The sequence below is a fragment of the Ruditapes philippinarum genome, unplaced genomic scaffold (genome assembly GCF_026571515.1).
Source record: "Ruditapes philippinarum isolate M1 unplaced genomic scaffold, ASM2657151v2 ctg1302_1_1_1_1, whole genome shotgun sequence".
In the NCBI taxonomy this organism is placed as follows: Eukaryota; Metazoa; Mollusca; class Bivalvia; order Venerida; family Veneridae; genus Ruditapes; species Ruditapes philippinarum.
The window spans coordinates 196,045-221,765 of NW_026860081.1; the positions used below are offsets into that span (position 1 = coordinate 196,045).

Genomic DNA, 25,721 nt, shown 5'->3' on the forward strand with positions numbered 1-25,721 from the left:
AACAAAATGTTAGGCTGCTATTTGAGATAGACATTTTACTTTTTAGCCATGCTTTTTTGCTAGAGCTGCTTTCATACAGGTGTTTAGAAAGTTTTTTTTCAAAATGCTATTAATTTTTGCAGCAGAAATATAGCATTATACTATTAGCTTTTGATTAACATTGAGATTTTGAAGAGTTGCTTTTTACATATCTGGCATGCACTAAACAGCATCTATTTATAAATATTTTCAATACCAAGAATTAAAATGGTTAGTGTTGCTGATTATACAATGTATCTAAATTCAACCTATGGAATTTTTAATGATAAATGGGTACTTTTTCTTTTTTTATGGTTCCAAAAAATGCTACGTCTATTCTATTCTCTACAAGTTTTATTATAATTTTTTACAGTTAAAGTAAAGATATACACGGTATATTGAAAAATCATTTCATGAAAATATTAAGCATCTGTTACAGAAAGATTTATTACTATAGATGCGAAGTCACCATTTCATTCTGTTTTATCAAAAGAGCTCAAAAGATTTACATTCTGTTGGGCTCCAGTTAAAACTTTGTCAATGTCAAGACTGAGGCAAAATAAAGACTTGCCATTCATATTAAAATTTCTAAATTTTGTTAATTTACAAACTAAGTATTTTTTTATTATATATTTTAATACTTACACAATTTCCTGGTTGTTACTATCAATAACAGCTGATTCAAGGTCATATTTGATCACTCATATACATTTATTTATTTTTATGAAATGTATTTCCTTGAAGGTGAAAGAATGGTATGGAATCTGGCACCATTTACAAGCAAAGACTTTACAATCCGTGGTCTGGCAGATCGTATAAAGGATTTGACTTCCCTAGTTACCCTGTATCCAGATATTCCCAAAGACAACGCCTTTCAGAAATATTACTCTCCACCTACTGCAGGTAATCCCTTGACTTCTGTAAAATATTTCATGAAAATTCTAAGGAAACATTTCTTAAAATTGGTAAAAAGATAATAATTTGCCTCTCAGCACAGTGGGTAAAAATCCAACAGGAACTTTAGGTTCTTGGAAGTGAGGGAGCTAGCTAGCTTACAGAAAGATGGTTGTTTTACTGAGGTAACCAGTCATGTCTTAAGTAATGTCTTTACTGCTCAAACCAATTTATATGAAACTTGACAGGAATGACAGAATAATAAAAATCTTCTTGCATAATGAAATCTCAGGTGATGGTGGGAGAGGTTGGTGGGGGTGGGGGATTATTGGTATGATATAATGCTTGCCATAATTATTGCTGAGATCCCAACCAAATAGGTTAACTGTTATAGTAACAACTTTGTCTTTTAATTTTTTTATACAAACTTTTATTTATTACAGACTTGGCACCCAATTTGGTGCCAGGGGGTTATGTGAAAACAACCTTGATCACCACGATTGATGGTCAGCTGTGAGTATTATATTTTCTATATATTTTGTTCAAATCTAGTATCTTATTTTAGGAAAAGGCATGCATTATGTTGTCTCATTTGGAGGGCAAATGGGAAGGTTGATAAATTGTTCATTTTGACAATTTATACTAGTTACCCAAATGGTAGTGTTCTAAGTGTTGACATCTTGAAATGTTTGTGATTTTCTGAGTTCATAAAAACTGCAAACATATGAGCTAGGAAAAATTTTCAACAGCTTAAGTTCAGTAACAAAACAGATACTGCGAATTCACTTTTTATTCGTGGGCGTAAAATTTCGTGGTTTATCAAAACGGGCATTTTCGTGGGTTCTTAAATTCGTGGATTTTCAATTTCTTGTACAAAAATAAAATAAATTGCCTTATGCAAAGTAATCTTACACTTAATCGCCTCGCATTTTACTAACCCCATGTACATACATATCTTTAAGTATCACACAGCGCTTGTCAATAGATTTAATATTTGCCTCTGGGCATTCATTACACAAAAATTGTCGGAAAAGCGCCGTTGCATGTTTGTAATATATAGAGTAGAGACATGACAAGAAGTATTTGTTGGGATAAAATTTTGTTGGATCTTAAATTCGTGGATTGACCTACCCACGAAAACCACGAAAATTCGTGCCCCACGAATAATAATGATTTTACAGTATTGGAGAATATTTAACAATAGTAATTTTCACACTATTCAATCCTTGATACCTACAAATCATTGATATACCTAACTGATATCTCCTGTGTCAAGCAAAACATTATTCAAACATTACTCTGTGTACTCAATTTGTTGTTGCAACATGATAATTACTAATGTATCAAAAACAAATACAATGTTTTAACAGTATTTAATAATTGCCCCTGCCTTTCAATTTCAAGGTCATTCAGCAAACTAGTACAGATTTCAGTTTTCACATGCATGGTGAAAGTATGTGTAATACTTGTTCAACTAATATGAATATATTGCATGGATTGAAGTAGATTTTGTTTCAGAAAAAAAGGCAATTTGCCAACATTTTCACAAGGGAAAAACTTCAGAAATTGTGATTTTGGAACTTTTCGTATAGTGAAAATAGCCTATTATATAGTACAATTATTTGAGCTAAGTAAATCTGATATTTTCTGCAGGCCCACGGGAACAGGGATGAATGATTACCCACAAAGTCCCCAATATTCTGGACCAGGATCACCGCCGGTGTACCCTGCTCAAGCTATGACTCCACAAGGAGGTGCAACGTAAGTGTGCGACGTGCATTGAGGATGCAGCATTGTGTAGTCTACATGTAAGGGGTTAGATTTGCATGTTTATGTCAGTTGATGTCCTAGCAGTTTGCTTATATAGGCTTCAGTTTATGTCATAGTTTGCTTATATAGGCTTCAGTTTATGTCATAGTTTGCTTATTAAGGATCAGGCTTTCAGTGGTGTTTGATGTATCTTCTGATAGGGGTAACTGATTATTTGGTTTACTTAGAATGAGAAATTGTTTAATGGAGAATTTAGTTTTTTGGTGAGAGAAAATTAGGGTATCTTTGTCAAAGAAAAGGTTAATTGCTGGCTTTTCAACTTGAGTATTCGAAGGATAGGGAGAGCCATTGTGGGTTTCACGCTTTGCTATAGTTTTTGGTTGCAAATTGGTATCTCGATAATTACTGAAAGGAATGAGTTGAAACTCCACTTATTTCAGGACATATTAGGAGGTCATTGTCCAAGGCCCATTACTCATATACCGGTATCTGAATTTGATAAAATAATGGCCCTTTTTGAACTTACATATTCTAAATTATCCAGGATCTTGTTTGACTATCAAGCACTGAGAAGTACTGTGATATATGGACAACTCTTGCTTGGTTGAAATTATAATGGGTAAAGGATTTAAATTTGTACAAAAAACACATTATTTGACTCGAAAAGAATAATTTTCTAACTGCAAGAAGATTATCATATTTCAAAAACAATTTAAGATCTTCTCCATTCATTACAAGTTACGTTGACACATACAAGTATTTGTAATTGGTTATGGTTTTTTCCTTTTTCGCATGTAAATGTAAAGGTCTTTTAGGTTATTTTTTCCCCAGGTTATGGTGTTTTTTAAATTATGTATAAGTTCTTAGAAAATTATTTTCACTGCAATTTTCCTACGGTATTTAGGATTCTCCCCCCTCCTTTAAATATTATAATTATTAAAATCATCAAAAATTGGTTTCCAAAGCAAGTGATTTACTATCTAGCTTGCCAGAGGTCATTGCCGGTGTCTGGTGCATCTGGGGGGGGGGGGGGGGGGTATTTGAGGCCCTCTTGAAATAGCAAAAGTTGTGAAGTGACATTGGTATTGTCAGTATTACTTAAATCCTTAACATCAACTTGAATTAAACTTATGCAAGTTCTCTTCAGGTTGTTTTACTTTTCTCTACTTTCACACCTGTGCTTCATGAAAGAGTGAAACCAGTATAATATATAGTATAAAATCAGTTCTTTAGATTTGCCCCTAGATTAATTATTTCGTGAACATCATATTTTAGTCACTGTGCCTGCCATTCATAGTTTCCTACTTTCATAATATCTACCTGGAGTTTCTTTTTGAAACTTCATTTTTCAACTGTTAACTTTATACAAACTTTGTTTGTGAGGGTATATAGGAGTAAGCTTGTCAGTCCTTCTGTTATTAGAATCAAATTTATGGTTGCCAATGATAGATAATTAGACTTAAAAACAAGTATTGTAATTAATTTTAGTGTACAGCAAGCTCATATGCAGAGATTTGTTGGGAATCGGTTTGAGCCTCAAAGGGTCAAGGTCATTGTTACTAAAAACAGAGAAAAGGTTTTCAGTCATTAACTAGAGTTAAGGATGATCTATTGTAATACCAAATTTAGTATATAGCAAATTATTATGTGGAGACCTTGCTTTGAATTGTCTTTTTACCTCTTAGGGTCAGTGTCAATTTTACTAAGAATAAAAAAAAAAACGGTTTTCTGGTTGATAACTAAAATAAGGAACAAAATGGAGCAATGGATTGTAAGAATATTTTGTACCAATTGCCCTGGTACATACTTTCGGTTATTTGTGAGTTAGTCAATTTTGGAGAAATAATGGCCTTTGTTGTTTTTTCACATGTAAGTAAGAGAGGAATATTCTTCTCAATGTCTCAAACATTTCAAAAGGGACTTTAACAACTTATTATTGGTGAAATAACTGGTATGTGACAGGTCTTATGGGTTATTTTTTCTTCCTTTTATCATTGACACATGAATTCTATGAAGAATGGATCTGTATGAATGAATGATATTTATAAACAATGTTTAGCTTTGTTTAAATGTTATTGTTAATGTTTGCTATTGTATTTCTGTTGAAATATTAAATGTTCAAATGCAGGGTTTGTGATCCTTAAATTGTAATATATATTTCTCTAGTATCAATTTAGTTCATTAGTCCTGCTATACGAGACCATTTAAAGCTCCGCACTTTTTGAATGAAGCTATTGTCATGACCCATTCATTGGTGTCTGCTAGGTTGAACTTTTTGGTATTGTAATTTTTTGGCGATTAAGTATGGTAATAGTGCATTGACCTTAAAACTTCAGACTTTGTAGATGAACCATGATTAGTTTTACCTTCAACACCCATCTTAGGTCAAAAGTCAGAGAGTGACCTTATATTTAAATTATCTCTATGATTGTATAAATTGTTCAGATTATTTTCAAGTTTTGAGAGAAAAAAGGAGAAGGAGCTGCTGTTCAGACATCTGTTGTTAAATTTTAGTCGTCAAGTGCTTTTTAGCTCACCAGAACTGAAGGTTCAGGGTGGGCTATAAGTATCAAAGGGGGATGCTCCGTCGTCCGTCGTCATGCGTCATTAATCGATCGTCTTCTCCTCTGAAACTGCTGGGCAGATGAACTTCAAATTTGGTCTGTAGCATCCTTGTGACAATCACACTTGAATTTGCTCATGTCATTTCAATTGGTCCCTTGTAAGGGCCAACAGAGCAAAAATAGAAAAAAAAAACCTTTTAACCACTTCTTCTACAGAACTAAATGATGGATGATCACCAAACTTTGTCTGTAATATTGTGGGGTAGTCTCTTATCAATTTGCAAATATTAATTTGTTTGGCCCCTTTTAAGGGCCTCTAAAGCTAAAACTAGAAAAACCTTTAAAAATCTTCTACTACAGAACTAATTGATGGATGATCACAAAGCTTTGTCTGTAGCATTCTTGGGTAGTCTTTTATCAAGTTTGCTCATATTAATTTGATTGGCCCCTTTTAGGGGATACTAGGGCTAAAAATAGAAAAAAACTTTAAACGTCTTCTTCTACAGATCTAGAACTAATTGATATATGATCACCAATCTTTGTCTGTAGCATTCTTAGGTAGTATTTTATCAAGTTTGCTCATATTAATTTGATTGGCCCCTTTTAGGGTTCTCTTGGGCTAAAACAGAAAAACTTTTAAACGTCTCTTTCTACAGAACTAATTGATGAATGATCACCAAACTTTGTAATATTCTTTGGTAGACTTATATCAAGTTTGCTCATATTAATTTGATTGGCTCCTTTTAGGGGCCGCTTAAGCTGAAAATAGAAATACCTTAAAACATCTTTTTCTACAGAACTAATTGATGGATGATCAACAAACTTTGTCTGTAGTATTCTTTGGTAGTCTTATATCAAAATATGAGAAACGAGATCAACAAGGAAAGGCGTCGTTCAATGAACGCAACCCCCATATGACCCAGCAACAAGAACCAATGGCAAGGAGCCCAGGCGGACCCCAAACAAAAACAGGACAGGGCAAAGACAGAGCACGGACAGGTCAAACATTAAATGATAAATAATTTATAACTCATTAGGAATTCAAAGAAAATAATAGATGGCCCACAAAGGGGAAGGGGACAGGAGACCGGGGGAAGGGGGGGGGGGTTAATCAAAGAAATAAAAACTAGAGGCAATGGGGAAGTTACTTACCGTAGACGAGAAAACAACAAGGGACACAAGCAAAAGTGTCACCAAAACAGTATGAAACAACATAGACATACATCTGAGGAACAGAGTGGGGCGCCGCCTTTGAACGGTCAGCAGCATAATTATGACTGCTGGGGAGTTTAAACCGGTTAATGGTGCACCAAACCTCGCTCTTAGCCCCACCATGTTCCTATAAACGAGGCAGTGTAAATACAATGAATCCCCGCCATCAAGTTTGCTCATATTAATTTGATTGGCTCCTTTTAGGGGCCGCTTAAGCTGAAAATAGAAATACCTTTAAACATCTTTTTCTACAGAACTAATTGATGGATGATCAACAAACTTTGTCTGTAGTATTCTTGGGTAGTCTTTTATCAAGTTTGCTCACAATAATTTGATTGGCCCCTTTTAGTTGCTGCTAAAACTATAAATAGAAATACCTTTAAACGTCTCTTTCTACAGAACAAATTGATGGATGATCACCAAACTTTGTCTGAAGCATTATTGGGTAGCCTTATATCAAGTTTGCTCATATTATTTTATTTGCCCCTTTTAGGGGCAGCTTATGCTAAAAATAGAAATACCTTTAAACATATATTTCAACAGAACTAATTGATGGATAATCACCAAACTTTGTCGGTAGCATTCTTATGTAGTCTTTTATCAAGGTAATCTTTTATCAAGTTTGCCGCTAAAGCAAAAAATATATAAAAACCTTTAAACATCTTCTACAGAACTTATTGATGGATGATCACCAAACTTTGTCTGTAGCATTCTTGGGTAGTCTGATATCAAGTTTGCTCATATTAATTTGAGTAGCCCCTTCAAGGGTCCACTGAAGCATCACTTCCTACAGAAATAATTGATAGATTCTTAGGTAGTCTTTTATCAAGTTTGCTCATATTAATTTGATTTGCCCTGTTTAAGCTAAAGCTTAAATGCCCCAGGTCATGGCATTTCTTCAGATTATCGTTTAAACATATTCTATGCTCAAATTTAATATTAGTAAATGTTGACATTGTATAATTTTCAACACTGAAAAGCAGTTGTTTCTTGTGAGCGACTCAGGGCCATCAGGGCCCTTTTGTTTTTTTTGTGCCCACCCCCACTAGGGGGTATTTAGATTTACCCTTGTCCGTCTGTCCGTTCTCTTTTTGTGTCGCACATAGTTCAAAAAGTAATTTACCTAGAGTCATGAAACCTTACAGGAATGTTGATCAGCGTGTGTAGTGGTGCACCCGGGTATTTTCATATGGATATATCTAGTATTTTTAGAGTTATTGCCCTTGACTTAGTAAAAGTGGAATTATCATCTTGTGTCGCACGTAATTTAAAAAATATTTGACCTAGAGTCATGAAACCTACACGAATGTTGATCAGCATGTATAGTTGTGCACCTGGGTAATTTTGTGTGGATATATTTAGTATTTTTAGAGCTATTGCTCTTGAATAAGTAATAAAAATTTTCAAATTTCAACTTGTGTCGCACGTAACTAAAAAAAAATTGACATAGAGTCATGAAACGTTACAAGAATGTGTGTCATGATGTGTTGTTGTGCACTTGGGTATTTTCATTCGGATATTTTTAGTATTTTTAGATTTATTGCCCTTGTATTAGTAAAAATTTGCAATTTTCAAGTGGCGCACATAACTAAAAAAGTATTCGACCTAGAGTCATGAAACCTTACAGGAATGTTGCTCAGCATACAATATTCAACTTGTGTTGCATGTAACTCAAAAAGTATTTGACTTGTAGGCCTGAAAGGTTACAAGAATGTTGGTCAGCATGTGTGCTTATGCACCTTGGGGTTTGCTTGTGGATTTATTCAGTATGTGTAGTATTGGCCCTTTTCTTAGTAAAATATTTTTGGTTTTCAACTTGGGCACATGTAGCCAAAAAAATTATTTGACCTAGAGACATAAGATTGACAAATCGGTGGAGTGTGGGGGCACCCGTGTTTTTCTTTTTTTTTTTTTAATTGTTTTTTTATATTTTTTTATTATGTCACCTTTTTCAGCTTAGTAAAAGTGTATCAGTATAAGAGAATATCTTTCCCGGAGAAAAAATACATTACCCTTGAAGACATAGATGTTTTACATCAATAGACTATCAGTCAGGGTGATGAAAAGTTTGACATAAATACATCTGATAAAAAAAAAATTTGTTTAATGTTGGGAGTCAGAAGTTATCTTTTTTAGGGCACGAAGCAGATAAGATAAGACATAGAAAAGATTTATACAAGATTTAAATACAATGTACATTTGTTATTAATGTTTAGGGAAAAAATGTGTAAATACCATTGAAATGTTTTAGACTTCCCAATTTTTAAAAGCTTAAATAAAATTGGGTCTGTTAATGTATATTAATGTACATGATTATTTTTTTGAACGTCTTGTAATACAGTGGGAGTGAATGGTAAGTTTTTTTATTGCATAGCCTGTCTTCAAAAATATACATATTACTCTGTTGTTACTAGAAAATATAGCCTGTTTCAAAAATATATTTTGCATTCACTGTTTTTATTAGAGAATATAGCCTGTTTCAAAAATATATTTTACAGTTACTGTTTTTACTAGAAAAATATAGTCTGTTATCAAAAAAATAATAGATTGTATGTTTTACACTGTTTTAGTAGAAAATTAGTCTGCTTTTCAAAAAATATATTAACACTGTTTAACTAGAACACTTTATTTAAAAATAGATATATTTTACGCTGTTTTCACTAGAAAAATTCAGTTCTTTTTAGCTCACCTGAGCACAAATAGGTGATCTTTTGTGATAGCATGATGCTTGTCATACATTGTTCTGTCCAATATTATCCACAGGTGAGCTTTTAGCAAAGGTCAATCCAACACAGATTTGATTGAATTTCATAAAAAAAATCATAAAATGATCATAATTCCTTAGTTGTCCCTTGGATGAGTTTGAATATGCTCCTGGAGTCACTGTTTTGTTTGCATTTTGTCCATTCTGTAAGAATGAACATACTAGTTGCTTGACCAAATAGACTCAGGTGAGCGAACAAGGGCAATCATGGCCCTGTCGTTGTTCAAGTCCAGTTCCTAAGAAGATAACAGAGTTATTTGTTCCAAAATTATTATAGAAGTCATGTTCACTTTCAAAATCTGACACCATGTCAAAAAGGCAGATAATCCTGAAGTTAATTTTGGTATATTGATACCCCTTTGCGGCTGAAATATTTTTGCTAAGGTTTTATTTTCTTCTAAAAAATGTTAAATATAATTATGTCAAAGGTGATAATTTAAAACTTAGAATGCTTGTTCAATATCAAAGTTGGAATGCTTTTCAAAGGTGCAGGTAGCCTTATAATGAACCTTTCCTCAGTTATGCCCCTTTCTTTAGTTATGCCCGTTTTTGACTTGACATATCTGGAGTAAACTTTTTTATGCCCCCGCCATAAAATGGCTGGGGCATATAGTGTAACCCTGTTCCATCCTTCTGTCATTCCGTCATTCTGTCATTTCAGCATCATCAGTTTCTGTTCATTATCTTAGTTTCCGTTGTACCCATTCAACTCAAAATTTCACATATGGATATATCATGAGAAAATACAGGTCAAGCTCGAATTTGGTCATGGTCCGATGATTTTTGATAGAGTTATGCCCTTTGATGAATTTTTCAGTTTCCGTTCATTATCTCCCCAACAGTTGTACACATTCAATTCAAATTTGACATATATTGATACGTTAAAGGAATGCGCAGGTTAAGTTCGAATTTGGTCATGGTTTGATGATTTTTGGCAGAGTTATGCCCCTTTCACTTTGAAAATTATATGACATTTTCAGTTTCCGTTCATTTTCTCCCCAACTGTATTACACATTCAACACAAATTTCACACATGGATACCTCAAAAGTATGTGCAGGTCAAATTCGAATTTGGTCATGGTTTTGATTTTTGGCAGAGTAATAACTTTGAAAAAAAAATCAGAAATTTTTAGTTTCCATTCATTATCTCCCAAATGGTTGTACACATTCAGCTCAAAAGTGTCATATAGAAACATCTTAGGAATAAGCAGTTCAAGTTTGAATTTGGTCATGGTTCAATGATTTTGGATTAAGTTATCTCTCTTGAATGTTTGAAAAATTTTGAATTTTCAGTTTCAGCACTCATACTTTTGAGGAAGTGTATATGTAGTCATTATTTTGGCTACAAATATGCAATATGCAATTTACAAAAGGTTAACACTGAATAGTTTCAGTGCCTAGAAACTTTGTATAAAAATGGTTTGTGTTAACATTGAATAATTTTAAGGGCTTTGAACTTAAAATGAAAAAAATAGTTTGTGCAAACAAATTTGGAACTAAATATTATAACATCTGAAATTTTGGCTGCATGCGGGGGCATCCGTGGCATGACGACACATTTCTAGTCTCAAAAACTAACAAAGGTTTTTACTGTCAACTTGAAAAATTTGTTCACTGTCAAAACTTGAATGCATTTCTTAGGGGAAAATGACCCTCTAACATCATGTTTGCTAAATAATTTTTCTTAACTGACTTAAAATATTTCTTTTTTTTTCTCAAAAATTATCAAAGTTTTCACTTAAAACTTGAAATATTTGTTCACTATCACAGGAAAGTAAAGTCTACAAAGCATGCTCTGCTTTTAGCTCACCTGTCACAAAGTGACATGGTGAGCTTTTGTGATTGCTTTTCGTCCGGCATCAGTCCGTCCGTAAACTTTAACTTTAAACGACATCTCTTCATAAACCGGTAAGCCAATTTCATCCAAACTTCACAGGAATGTTCCTTTGGTAGTCAACTTTAAAAATTGTTCAAAGAATTTAATTCCAAGCAGAACTATGGTTGCCATGGCAACCGAATGAAAAAACTTAAAATATCTTCTTTTAGAAAACTCAAATAGCTAGAGCTTAGATATTAAGCATGAAACATCTTGTAGTGGGTGTCTACAAAGTTTTTGTTCAAATAAAAGCCCTGGGGTAAAACTTGGCCCCGCCCCAGGGTGTCATTGATTTTCCTTATTTGAATATAGCAAAAACTTAGAAAATCTTCTTTAAAAAAAACAAAATAGCTAGAGCTTAGACATATAAAGAATGAAACATCTTCTAATGGGTGTCGACCAAATTTGTTCTAATAAAATCCCTTGTGTAAAAATTGACATGCATCAAGAGGTCATTGCTTTTCCCTTTATGTATATAGTAAAAACTTAAAAAATCTTCTTTAAAAACCACAAAGAGCTAGAGCTAAGATATTTTGCATGAAACATCTTCTAATGGGTGTCTACCAAGTTTGTTCAAATAAGGGCCCTTGGGTTAAAATTGGCCCCTCCCCAGGGGTCATTGAAATTCCTTATATGTGTAAAGTAAAAACTTAAAAAAATCAAAAAAACCCAAAGAGCTGGAGCTAAGATATTTATCATGAAACATCTTCTAACGGTGTCTACCAAGTTTGTTAAAATAGAAGCCCCAGGGGCCTATATACAGGTGAGTATTTTCAGGCAATCATGGCCCTCTTGTCTACTTTGCTATTGTTAAACTATCCAACACTGAGAAAAGTGGAGTGTGCTGTTCAGGGACATGTCTTATGATGCTCCCCGAAAGTTTTCGGGGGAGCATTATTATAGTCGCCAGGTTATTTGTCCGTCCGTCCATCCTAACGTATGTCCCGAATTCGTGTCCGGACCATAAATTTGTTACTTGAAGTCGGATTTTACATCTTCTTATTGAGACGACATGTCGTGCGCAACATTTGGCTCGCTACCTTGAAAATCAAGGTAACAGCATGACCTTGCAGCAAAATCGTGTCCGGCCCATAACTTCGTTATTTCAATCGCATTTTACAACTATTTCACAAAAATGATCACCATATTGAGGCGACGTGGTGTCGTGCTTAACCTAGAAGGTCAATGTCACAGCATGACATTGCAGCAAAATTGTGTCTAGTCCATAACTTTGTTATTTCAAATAGGATTTTACAACTATTTCACAGAAATGATCACCATATTAAGACTACGGGTTGCATGCCACATTTGGGTTGCTTCATTGAAGGTCAAGGTCATAGCATGACATTGCAGCAAAATCGTGTCTAGTCCATAACTTCGTTATTTGAAGTCGGATTTTACAACTATATCACAGAAATGATCACCATATAAACGACCTGACGCGAGTAGCATTTGGGTCGCTACCTCGAAGGTCCAGGTCACAGCAAGACCTTGCAGCAATATCGTGTCCAGCCCATAACTTTTTTATTTGAAGTTAGATTTTACATCTATTTCATAGAAATGATCACCATATTTAGACGATGTGTTGCGTGCAAAATTTGGGTTGTTCTAACACTTTGAACTTTGTACGTGACATAACTCTGAAACTGTTAGAGGTATACCCTCCTGTGTCCAAAACCTATTCGAGGAGCATCACCCGGTTTAACCGGCTCTTGTTTAAATAAACTCTTAGCCAAATGGCAACTATGGAATCTACCCATGTGACCAGAGCAGACCTAGATCATGTTCTGCAATGTTTTCTTCAAGTCAGTACATATTTTGAAATTTTCCCTAAAAATAATGAATATTCTTGTCCAGATATTTAGCGGGATAAAGGTTAAAGAATGCATACCAGAATCAGAATTAGTAACCAGTAGAAACAGATTTTACCCTAGCATGATCATATACTCTGTATATTAGGGATAGTAGAGGGTAGACGTACAAAGACTGTAGGTTCTAATAACAAAATATTTACGTGTATGTAAGTTGTAAGGGTTTCTTTTGTTGGCACCATGATTTTTTACATTTGATTTGAAAAATTGATTAAGAAAAATTTTTATTTTACATTTAAATTTTATTCTTTTTCCCATTAAAATTGTTCATCACAAATGTTTTCATAGTACTTTGTAACACTATTATATATAATTTATTTTAGGATGTATAACCTATTTGTTATTATATAACAGGGTTATAGTGTCCATTTCCTGATTATGTAATAAGAGTTATAGCCCTTTGTTACAAGGCCTAGAGCATAGATATTTTGCATAAGGCATTGTCTGGTAGACCTCTACCAAGATTGTTCAAATTATAGCCCTGGAGTCAAAATTGGCCCCGCCCCGGAGTCATTGTTTTTCACTGTATGTACATATAGTAAAAACTATAAATACCTTCTTGTCTCAAGGTACAAGGCTTAGAGCTTATATATTTGGCATATGATATTATCTACAGGTACTCTACCAAAGTTGTTAAAATGTTGCCTCTAGTGCCAAATTTAGCAGGTTTTCCTTTAATGTATATAGTAAAAACTTAAAAAATCATCTTCTCAAAATTGACAAAGCCGCGAGGTCAGATATTTTGCACGAAACAGTGTGTAGTGACCCTCTAGCAAGATGGTGCAAGTTAAAGCCCTGGGGTCAAAATTGGCCCCCGCCCGGGTGGTCATTGATTTTCACTATGTATACATACAGTAAAAAAACTAAAAAAATCTCCTTGTCTCAAGGTTCAAGGCTTAGAGCTTTGTTATTTCGTATATGATATCATCTATAGGTACTCTACCAATGTCGTTCAAATTTTGCCTCTTGTGTCAAAAATTAGACCCGCCCCGGGGTTAATGGGTGTCCCTTATATGTATATAGTAAAAAATTTAAAAAAAATCATCTTCTCTAAATTGACAAAGGCTAGTGGTTAGATATTTTGCATGAAACATTGTGTAGTGAACCTCTAGCAAGATTGTTCAAATTATAGCCCTGGGGTGAAAATGGGCCCGCCTTGGGGGTCATTGATTTTCAGTCACTTTGTACATAAGTTAAAAAATAAAAAATCTTCTTTTCTGAAGGTACAAGGCTTAGAGCTTTTATATAAGGTATATAATACCATCTATGGGTCTTCTACAAAAGTTTTTTATAATGTCCCTAGTGTTAAAATTGCCCTGCCCCAGAGGCGATATCCTTCCTTATATGTATATAGTAAAAACTAGAAAAATCTTCTCTAAATTGACAAAGGCCAGAGGTTGGATATTTTGCATGAAACATTGTATAGTGAACCTCTAGCAAGATTGTTCAAATTATAGCCCTGGGGTCAAAATTGGCCCGCCCCGGAGTCATTGAATTTCACTATATACATATAGTAAAAAAGTAAAAAATCTTGTCTGAAGGTACAAGGCTTAGAGCTTTGGTGTTTGCTTTATAATATCACCCATAGGTCCTCTACCAAAGTTGTTCAAATGTTTCCCTGGTGACAAAATTGGCCCTGCCTGCATAGCCTGGGGGAATTGATTTTCATTATGTATACATAGTAAAAACAGAAACTAAACAATTTTTTTTCTGCATTGGAGAAAGCTGTAGCTTAGATATTTGACAAGAAATGTTGTTTAGTTGACCTGTATCAAGATTGTATGACTTAAACCCTTGTGTCAAAATTTTATCTTGTCAAAAGGGGACAGTGACCTACTTTCTTGTCCTTGAAATGAAATTTTGACTATGTGCACAGTTTTAGTTGTAAAATTGAATTTTGATATCAGTTGACATAAATTTGATGATGTGACCTACTTTCTTGTCCTTTGATGTGCAGCTATGAAATTTGCACCATGTGCACAGATGAAGATGTAAAGTAAACTTTGATATCTGCTGGCCTAGATTTTGACAAAGTGTCTTACTATGTTGTCCTTTGATGTACAGCCATGGAACTTTGGCCATGTGAAATATGACCTTCACCACCAAATTCACTAGACTCTACTCCTTCTCTGATCTTTTATTTGAATAACAATAGATTTAACCACTAATCTGATACTAACAATAAGATACGCCAGTGATCTATGCATTTATAATGGCTATCTTCAATTGTATAAACAAAAAAATCTGTTCCTACATTACTATTTAGTGCGGTGGCATAGCATTTTTCACAAATGCAATCTTGTTTGTAACCTCAGACCTTGGATAATTTTTTTATTATTAATGCGTAAGGGGTTTACAAATAAAACAATATTATAAACAGAACAAAAGAAAATCTTTATTTGTAACCATGAGCTTATAACTCCTTTTACTGAGAAATAAAATACATATCAATACAAAAGTCAAATTACATTTAGATTGAATTATGTAACGTAGTAGAAAAATTTCTTAAAACGATATTCTGACATCACTGTATTTCTATATATGTTTATCAGAACTGAGTATATTTTGTATTGTAAACAATGAGTGTCTTGGTAAAGTTTAATTTTCTCATTTCATATGCACATATATACATACAGTCATGTATAGTAACTATACCACTGTTTTAAAGTATGATAAATAGCTAAGCAGGTCATTGTTGTTATTTGTATATAATTTTTATAATTTTAATACTGCATGTTTGTAACTTCACTTTGCATCTTTCAATCGAGGCGTCTGTGACCAAGAGGTTAAGGTCATTGAGTTCAAACCACTTGCCCCTCACTGCTGTGGGATCCCGACAGGGACTTTGGATTCTTTCATGTGAGGAAGCTATCCAGTTAGCTTAAGGAATGTTGGTGGTTCTACTGAGCTGCCCGTTAGTGCCTGAAATAATGCAGGGAATGGCTACACCACCAGTAAAGCTGGAACATCGCCATATGACCTATACTGGGTCGGTGTGACATTAAACCCAAACGAACAAACATCTTTCAGTCAAAACGATCATATAATTTTATATACATTGCTGTGTCAAGAATTTTCATTTGTTATTCTAGAAAGCAAGTTTGCTCTATTATAATTTTGTTATAAAGATACCTTTGATGATCCTCTAACTCTGCAAGGAGTTTAGGGCCACAGCAACGCTATGTGTGGATAATTTTTTTTATTTTGCCAATACCACCTTTGGTCATCGACCGATGTCCTTCATATTTGATCGATATTTACCTCGGGAGGTCCTCTTTTTTTGGATGGTGTTAAGAGTCATTTGGGTCAAGGTCAAGGTCAATTGTGAATAATGCTTAACTAAAATTAGAACCTTAATTACATCTTATATACATTTTTTGCATTGGAATACATTTACAATAGTTCTAGTTTAAGCAATACATCGTGTTTACTCTCATTTAATTAAATGGATCTGTACCAAACTTTGTTGTCTCATGTGAATTGGTAATTTTCTGTTCTCTTTCTGCACAGAAATTGCCTTAGTCCTTTTGGGCTACCAAAGTAAGTAATAGGAAAAATGATCTTTGAAAAAAATATTCTCAGATACAAAATGTATGTGACTTGTATTATAAATATTGGATATTCCTTTGTCTGTCCTTCCCATAAATATATGATTTTCCTTTGTCTATCTCTTTGTAATTATTGAATATTCCTTTGTCTGTCTTTACTATGACTTTGTCTGTCTTCACTTTTGATATTGGATATTCATTTGTCTTCAATAAACATACAGATTTGCTCTTGTCTTCCCTCATACTAGTCTTCTGTAGACTCTGACAAAACACTAGAGTGAGGGGGCATATCAGTCCTATAGACACATTTCTAGTTTTAATCAGACTTTACTTAATTAACTTTTAAAACACATGCTGCTTATCATTTTTATAAAAAGTTCACACTGTAGTAAGTTTAACTACTATACATGAATAGAATTTGACTTTGGTGCTAATGATTTAAGTAGGAAAGTGAAAAAGCTCTAACAACATTAAAGAATTGATGAAGGCTATTTTTTTTATCGGGCACATACTAATATAATAACTAATAAACATAAACTTTGATAATATGTTTTAATGTATTAAGCTTATGAATCCAGTATGGCTCTACGATAATATGTTTTGTCAAAGAAGTTAGTTGCAAGTTTTCATGTAGGAGTATAATTTTGGAAGTACTGGCAGTCATATAGTCAGTATACACATCTGTTAAGTCTGACCTGAGGCACTATATGAGCCGTGTCATGACAAAACCAACATAATGGCATCCGCGCAGTCTGATCAGGATCAATGCTGTTCGCTTACAAACCCTATTACAAGTTGAGAAACTGATAGCAAACAGCATGGATCCTGATCAGACTGCGCGGATGCGCTGGCTGGTCTGGATCCATGCTGGTTGCAAACCCATTATGTTGGTTTTTTCTCGACACGGCTCATATACTGTTTATAGCTGGAAATTTGATATTGAAATCCCTTGAACTTGAAATGGTCTGTTCCAAATTCAAAAAGGGTCAATTCATGACATTAATTTAGCAAGTTAAGGGTTACTGTAGGATATAGGATGTTTCTAAGCTTGTAGATCAGGTTTTATACTTTTTTCTCCGAGAACTGTAAGTGACCATAATAGTCTGGGATAGATGTTTTATATTTACTGTAACTGATATTTCCAGGGCAATGGATGGCGCGATTGATGACTTGGACTTTGTTGGAGGAGTGGGTGAGGATGCAGACTTGAACCGGATCAACGAGTGGCTATCCACTCAGGGTAGCTTTAACACTGATACCATGAATACTTGAGTCGGAGATCAGCGTTCATAACAATGATTATTCTGTCATCGTGGTTGAAAGTGTGTACTACACAAAAGAAACAAAGAGTGATTATGTTGTTCATGTGGCGAAAGTGAATGTTTGTTTTTTCGTAAAACAATAAATAATTGCTTGAAATAACTCTTAAACTTGTGATTAAAAAATTTATCAATTTCATAATTTTAAGAAGAAAAAACACTTAAGAGTCTGGAATATTTTAAGAAAAAAATATAAAAAAAAACAACAGTCGAAACCTGGTCACACAGATTTGCTCAAGATTGCACTATTTTATTTATCATTGTTATTTTAAGGAATTTTATTATTTTAGGAAAGTGCTTATATAGCATATACTGTATAAAAGAATTACTCATCAGAATTATCTATTTCATTGCTTAATACTTTGATGCACCAAAGGTGAAAGGAATCTGAAATGTCTTAGATTGAATAGAATATGTCTTAGAATATAATTTAGATACTGAAATTGTACTACAATAAAAAAAGATATTAAAGAAAAATCATAGACATTAAGAAAATGATATGTAAAAAAGTGTGTGATATAGAAAATGTAGAAATACGAAATCTGTATGGAGTTAATCAATTATAATTAAGATAAGAGCCCATTGTGATATACAACAACGGTTCAATATGATGTATACATAATATGATTAAATGTACTCATTTTATGTTAATTATTGATTTAATAGTTAAAGATAAATAAGTTGAAGATAAATCCTGTATTTATAGAAAAAAAAACTTGAATTTTCCATTTATTTCATATATTTTTCTCCTTTTAGACATCATAATTAGAAAGATTTCCCCTTTAATTTTGTGTATTGGTTAAATTTGGAAAAACGTATTCCAGCAAGACACCAGTGAAAATATGGAAAAAATGTTTCACTTCAGTGAAAAATAACATTTGACAGTGAAAATATGGAAAATGAAAATACACATTTTATTTCATTTATATTTCTCAATCTTTCATTTATAAGTATATAAATAATTATTACTTTTGTCCCATCTGATGAGAATATTAGGCATTTGATACTTTTATTTTTGAATTTTTAGGTTGAGGTCTTTGAATTATGTCATTATAACTAAGGCATTAGTAATTGGATCTGTAGTAGTTAATAGTGAGTGTACATAATAATTTTTGTTTGGTTTTTTTACCTTTTCATTATTTTTATCGTCTCTGTACTTTTTATTTCAATTTTAAAAAACCTTGCCAATATAAATGACACTTTTTGTATCAATTGCAAAATTGACCCACTGCTGTGCTGTCAACCTGCTTTTGTTGTTTTAAAAAATTGTAGTTTTTATCATCTTTTATTTTTCTACTTAATGAATTGTCGACCATATTGTTTGTTCAGATCTCTTTGTCTCTTTTTCAGGAAAAGAAACACAGTTTATTATCACCTTAGTGTAGTAACGGGGTAAACCCTCATGAATTATATAAGGAGTTAAACCGTTACTGCACTAAGGTGACAATATGTAAGTTTGAACTTTGTCTCTTTTGTTAGTTGAAGTGAGGAAATGTCAAAGAAAATAGAATAGAGGTCATTTTGCCATCAAATTATGTCCCATTTTGTTACCTTTAACACTTTTCTCTGTACGTTTTTTTTTGTAAAAAAAAACTTGTGTAAATCTTTTTTTAATGTTAAGGAGGAAATGCATGCATGTGGATATTCATACATTTCATGTATAGTATAAATGCGTTAAGATGACTTTAGGGTACAAGATATGTGTCATACTTTTTTATAAGGAAAGGTTTTGATTTTTCTACTATTTTTCCAATGTGAATTGCTGTGTTCTTGCTGATTTATACTTTGCTCACTGCTTAAAGGCACGTTATGCCTCAAAAACAAATGAATTTTACTGCTATAGAAAGGGAAAGCATAAATTTTTATAATGTTTAAATAATGGTTTTAGGGAAATGTTACATGATTGTCTCCTGAAAAGTAGCGATAAATGTGTAATACATGTATTTTTTATAAAAGTAGAAAAACGTAAAGTAGTAGTGTTTCTTCCATACAAAATCCTATATCACTGGTACTACTCGACAAAAAAAAGATGAAAAAGATGGTTTAGGTAATTAGCCAATGAGTAACTTTTTGGATACTATATAGTACACCAGAATTAAAAAGCTTTTGAGAAATAAAAATAAAAGCATTTCTAAGGTATAATGGGCCTTGAACTTTTAGCCTCTTGAAATGGAAAGTAATCAGCCTTTTCCATCAGTATAGAGTCAGGCCAGCCTGTACATCCGTATAGTCTGACCAGCCTGTACATCCGTAGAGTCAGGCCAGCCTGTACATCCGTATAGTCTGACCAGCCTGTACATCCGTAGAGTCAGGCCAGCCTGTACATCCGTATAGTCTGACCAGCCTGTACATCCGTAGAGTCAGGCCAGCCTGTACATCCGTATAGTCTGACCAGCCTGTACATCCGTAGAGTCAGGCCAGCCTGTACATCCGTATAGTCTGACCAGCCTGTACATCCGTATAGTCTGGCCAGCCTGTACATCCGTATAGTCTGACCAGGTCCTACACTGTTGGTGGATCAACTTTTGTATGTTAATATTGAAGCAGCCCCTTCCATAAATTCAGTAGGTAAATGGGTAATATTATATCACACATGTTGATATGTGTTCTAAAAGGCATTGAACAATTATTTTATGCAGCTATGATAATCATACATTTCTCAAAGCCAAACTAATTTTAACCTTTTACAATATCCTTTGTTAATATGACTTTTAATCCAACTTAACTCTTTATTAGAAAATTTTCAATGTATTATCAAGTACTGAGGAAAAATGAAGTGTGCTGTTCCTTTGAGAGCTCTTCTTTAAAAGATGTTTAGCTTATAATGGTAACTTTGGTGAAGAAATCTGTTCACAGTTTTGCCTTGTCATTTTGAATATAGTTCATTAAAGCGGTGAAATATTACTATAATGTTAACCAGTATTAGTTGAATGTTGTAACAAAGATTTCATATGTATAACATATATATATATATATATCTGTTGTTGACATTGTATTGTTATTGAGATTTTCACATTTTCATGGTATGTCATCCTGGTGCCAGACTGCTGTAGTAAGGTAGAGGAGAAGAAAACACAGCATTATGGTGTCATAGTGACAGTCATTTAGTTTAATTATACTAGCTTGTTTTCAATGTTTTATAACCAATACACATTTCTTACCTGGCCCACATTTTAGGGCAGTCAACTTCAAATCATTTGCCCGTCACAGCAGTGGGTTCGAATCGGTCAATCCTGTCAGGGACTTCGGGTTCCTCCAGGAAGCTCTCTTGGTAGCTTATGGAAGGTCGAGGGTCCTACTCAAGTGCCTGAAATAATGAACGAAGGAGTCTGCACCAGTAAAGCTGCAAAATCACCATATGACATTGACAGTGTTGATGTGACTTAAAATCTAACAAAATTAACAATGTTCAATTTTAAAATATTATATTGTTAAGTTTATTTCTTTAATGTACCGGTGTTATAAAACCACTATGCATTTCTTTAATATTACAATGTTGTATGACCACTATAAAAACACTAAAAAACATTTCTTTAACATAATACAATGCATGATTTGAAAAAGTCATGATGTCAGCAATGTCATGTAAAGTGAATGGGTGATGTTGACACAGGAAGGTTTTGCCTTGTCCTTTTTCAGATGCCTTTTGACTTTCTTATATCATGTGATAGAAAGAACCTTGCTATAAAAGAATTCCTACGTTCATGCAGTTTCTACTTGCTGCCTAGAAATACTACAAAGTTTGTCATATGCTTGCCTATATATACTTTATAATGAAGATGTAATGTAAATCAATATGATGTTATAACTTGTGTTAAATCCTATACATATCATGTGATATATGGATTATGATCATTAATACACTTTTCTTTGTCTTCCAAACTATTGGTGATATTGGATCTGAATGTTTGTTATTGTGTTACAATATTATGTTGCCGTTCCAAGTAAAGCAACAAAGATTTTATAGATAAACCCTGGTTTGTATATCAGAAAATGTGATAAATATATTTTTGTTTTTGTAGAAAAAAACCCTGAAATATGAGATATTTTTATCTGTTACATATTTGTTTATATACATTTACCTTATCTGTGGAATTTGATTTTATCTAGAATCACAAAATGTTGCAGATCATTTTTTTGTTTGTTTGATTTTATTTTATAAAGACAGGCATGTGTAATTTTTAAAGGAATAATGCATTAGGATTATTTTTCATCTGAATGTTATCTAAGTCAGGCCTTTATCCATCAGGACAAAGGTTTAAGACTATATGGTTTAATTTTTTATAGTGCTTGGCAGACTAGATAGTATTGGCAGTTATTTAAAGTATTTTTTGTCCACATTGCACTTGTTAAAGATAGTAAAGGTGTCTGGTAATTTGTCCATTGGTTCATGTCCCTGACAGAATCACTGTAGAGCAGCTTGTCACGTGTGGTGTTTTATGGTATCAGCTACATTATATTGTGAAGTTTATCAATATTTTATCTTTATTGCTGTAACTTTTTTTTAATTTGGCATACCAAACATATTTTGTTTCAATTTGAATATAGCTTGGTTTATGTTTTGAACAGTTAAGTTTAGAATGTACCGGTGTTGCTTGTAACTCTACGAGATCTGGCTTCCATGTTGTAAGTATATGCAATCATTGTATATTCAGTCAACCTACATGTGTGAGAAAGCCTGACATGATTCTACACTGCTGTATAGTTGTTTTTAGTTCTTTCTTCGTCGTTAAAAATCCCTGAAATTAAAAAAATAAATGTATTTGTTCTGCTTAAAAGCTGAAAAAGTTTGTTATGCAAAAAACATTGAGAAATAATATAAATGATTTTAAATGTGATACATTTACTTGTCATTTTGCAGTTACCAAAACAAAACAAGCTTTAAAAGCATTATGATAAATATTTAAAAAGGTTATTTCATAACAGTGAGCTCGAGGTGTGAAACAACTGTGTGTCCCGTATTAGGGAAAGCTCATCTTTGCTGATATTAATCTACTGTTACATGGAAATTGAATTGTCAAGCAATTTAATGGCATTAAATTTCGGAAATAGTGTTGTCCTTAATTTGTATATATACAAATTACAGATATTGTATATTTATAATAATTTAGTATATAATACTTTAGTGAAAGATTTTCTTTCCGAGCATTTTAATGACTTTGAATTGTTAAGATTTGGAATTAAAAAATTATGTTAAAAAATGTTGACAAAGTTATTTTCTCTAAGAGAATATTTGAACAGTGCCTTATACTTTTTTATCCAGTGCTTAACCTTTACTCTTCTGGAACCAAAAGTAAACTAGATAAAGGTTTACACAGTTTTGTTACACCATTCTGCCGCATCATTTCCTTTACATACTGAACATTAACAGTCATTGGATAGGAATTGCAAAGCTACTGTTCATTCAGTTTGGAGCAAAGAGCTAAAGTAATAGAAAGTTGTCTGTTTAATTATAAATTGTTTGTGTATCTAGAATTATAGTTAGGAAGTCAATTTTGATTGCATTGTTGTAGAATAATACACGGTTCTGAGTTAATATGTGCTGAAATGTATAATTACAAAGCATTTGAAAGATAAACAGTGCAACCTTATACTATAATTCATGAAAAATTAATATCTATTGCCATTATAACATGCTAACAAAAAAGAAAATTGATAAAAATATGTTGGAACTACATTAAGCGTAGAAGTAATTTTCCTGACATTAATTGATTTATTGACGTCATATGACGTTTAAGCATTCATTTTTATGCTGTGCATAATATTGTGTAAAATGCATGTGCATCTATTAGATAGGGGATTGTGTTAAGTGTGTTAGAATTGTAGTACTTTTGTGTTGCACATACATACTTATATCATTTTTCCTTTTTATCAATTATTCTATTACAGGTTTTCCACTTGTGAAAGATTTTTCTGTATTTGTATATATAATATTTCTGACATCTGCATGATATCATTAGTTGTGTACTGTACCAAAATTGATTCATTATTTCATGTTTGTTATGGGTTTGTGCTATTGCTTCTATTAAAACGCTCGATGGACAATATAGGTGAATGATGGACAATATAGGTGAATGATGGACAATATAGGTGAATGATGGACAATTAAGGTGAATGATGGACAATATAGATCAATGATGGACAATATAGGTGAATGATGGACAAAATAGGTGAATGATGGACAATAAAGGTGAATGATGGACATAAGAATTTAAGCAAGCAGCCACAAATTAAAGAAAATGTGTATTTGTGCAAATTTAATATCATTTATAAGAATAAAGAAAAACGCCTGTTCCTGGAAAATGAAGAAGACAAACCCATTGCAGGTTTTCTGTTACACCACTAAAATTTTAATGATAAAAAAAAATGAAGAAAAGATTTGTTTTTAACATGATGTAAAAAGGATAGAGTGAATTGACATTGTGTATAAATAGAGAAAATTTTGAGTGACAGAGTAGGAGATATAAAATTCAGATCGTTTGCAGATAAAAGATTGAGATCATGTACAGATAGAGAATTGAAATGGCATAATAAATTCTGGTCTTGAAATAATGAAATTAGGCTTGATTTGTTCAAGGTTTGTAATGTTATTGTCTATAAGGCATGGTAATATATGACAAATAAGATATGTATGATTTGTATATGTGTGAATCAACTTGATTTTTAAATATTGGCTGACCATAAATAAACACAATCTTAAATACTAATATCATGTTGTTGTTTTTTCTGTATCATCAATATAAGGTAGAATCTATAATATAATAATAAAGCACCTACAGTATATGTACGGTTTAATATTTGTCAACATTCAAATATTCACAAAATTATTGAAATATACCAATGGAAAGAAGTGTGAAAACCGATAAACTAAATGTAAGCATATTTAACCATATTTTTTTAATACAAGGGACAGATCTATAAATGCATTTTGTTGTGTAAAAATCTGGAAACAAAGTGATCCCTCGGAAGCATTAATCGCAACAAAATTACATAAGAACTGCAGACTCGGTTTGATTGAGTCTGTACACGAGGGATAATGAATAGGTGCAACATCCCTCACGCCCGCTAGCACCGGCTACTCAATTCTCATCACTTAATAGTGCTGGCATCAATGATCCCGAAAGACTTGAGTAAAATTTAGAGCTTTTGTATAATAATAAAGGAGCTCAGAGGAAAACATTCAAAATACTAAACAATTTGCTCTATTTCTTAGTAAAAAGGACCAAACTTGTCAATAAGTGGATTGAGAGAGTTACATGCTGTATAGTTTAAATAACACTAGTAAACGTTACCTTATTACACAGCTGTTGCCGTTCACTTAGTTTGCCCAACACTCAAACATCCGTACATTCACCCTTCAACTTGCAAATATACGTAATAACACATTTTTGTCCTAGTGACATTTTCAAATAATAATAACTGACAAAAATATCACAGGAGAGCGTTATTTACGTGGGATTGTGCGTGTAGCAGATACTAGAACTTATAGGGAGTTATTTCGTGTAGAACTTTACAGACAAAAATAGAAAAACACTGTGATCAGGTCAGAAGGTGCAACCTGTACTTTGATGTAACAAAGGGGTCATAAAAGAAGAATTGCCATTAGATTGAAGCTATATGAACATCATCGAACTGAAAATAAAAATAAACCAGAAATGTGTCCATAGGACACGGATGCCCCCACATGCCACTGTTCTGTCTATCTTATGACTCTAGGTCAAATATTTTTTGGACTACATGTGCCACAAGTTGAAAATTAAAAATCAACAAAGGGCCATAATTCTGTTAAATTTGGTCGCAGCAAAAATTCCTTCCTTTAATACCATCTACACATTAAGGTTGTTCATCCCTGGAAGTTTAAGCAAAATCTGCCATCCGGTTTAAG

At 33.0% G+C, this 25,721-nt stretch overlaps 1 protein-coding gene across 1 annotated transcript in view; it reads left to right on the top strand.

The window, feature by feature from the left end:
* Window positions 1-20,120, top strand: part of LOC132758783 (signal transducer and activator of transcription 5B-like) — a 35,619-nt gene extending 15,499 nt beyond the window's left edge. The window contains exons 14-17 of the mRNA XM_060750480.1: window positions 763-921; window positions 1,356-1,425; window positions 2,566-2,673; window positions 17,663-20,120. Of these exons, the coding sequence (XP_060606463.1) occupies window positions 763-921; window positions 1,356-1,425; window positions 2,566-2,673; window positions 17,663-17,789 (464 nt within the window). The 3' untranslated portion in view covers window positions 17,790-20,120. The remainder of the gene's footprint in view (window positions 1-762; window positions 922-1,355; window positions 1,426-2,565; window positions 2,674-17,662) is intronic.
* The last annotated feature ends 5,601 nt before the right edge of the window (window positions 20,121-25,721 follow it).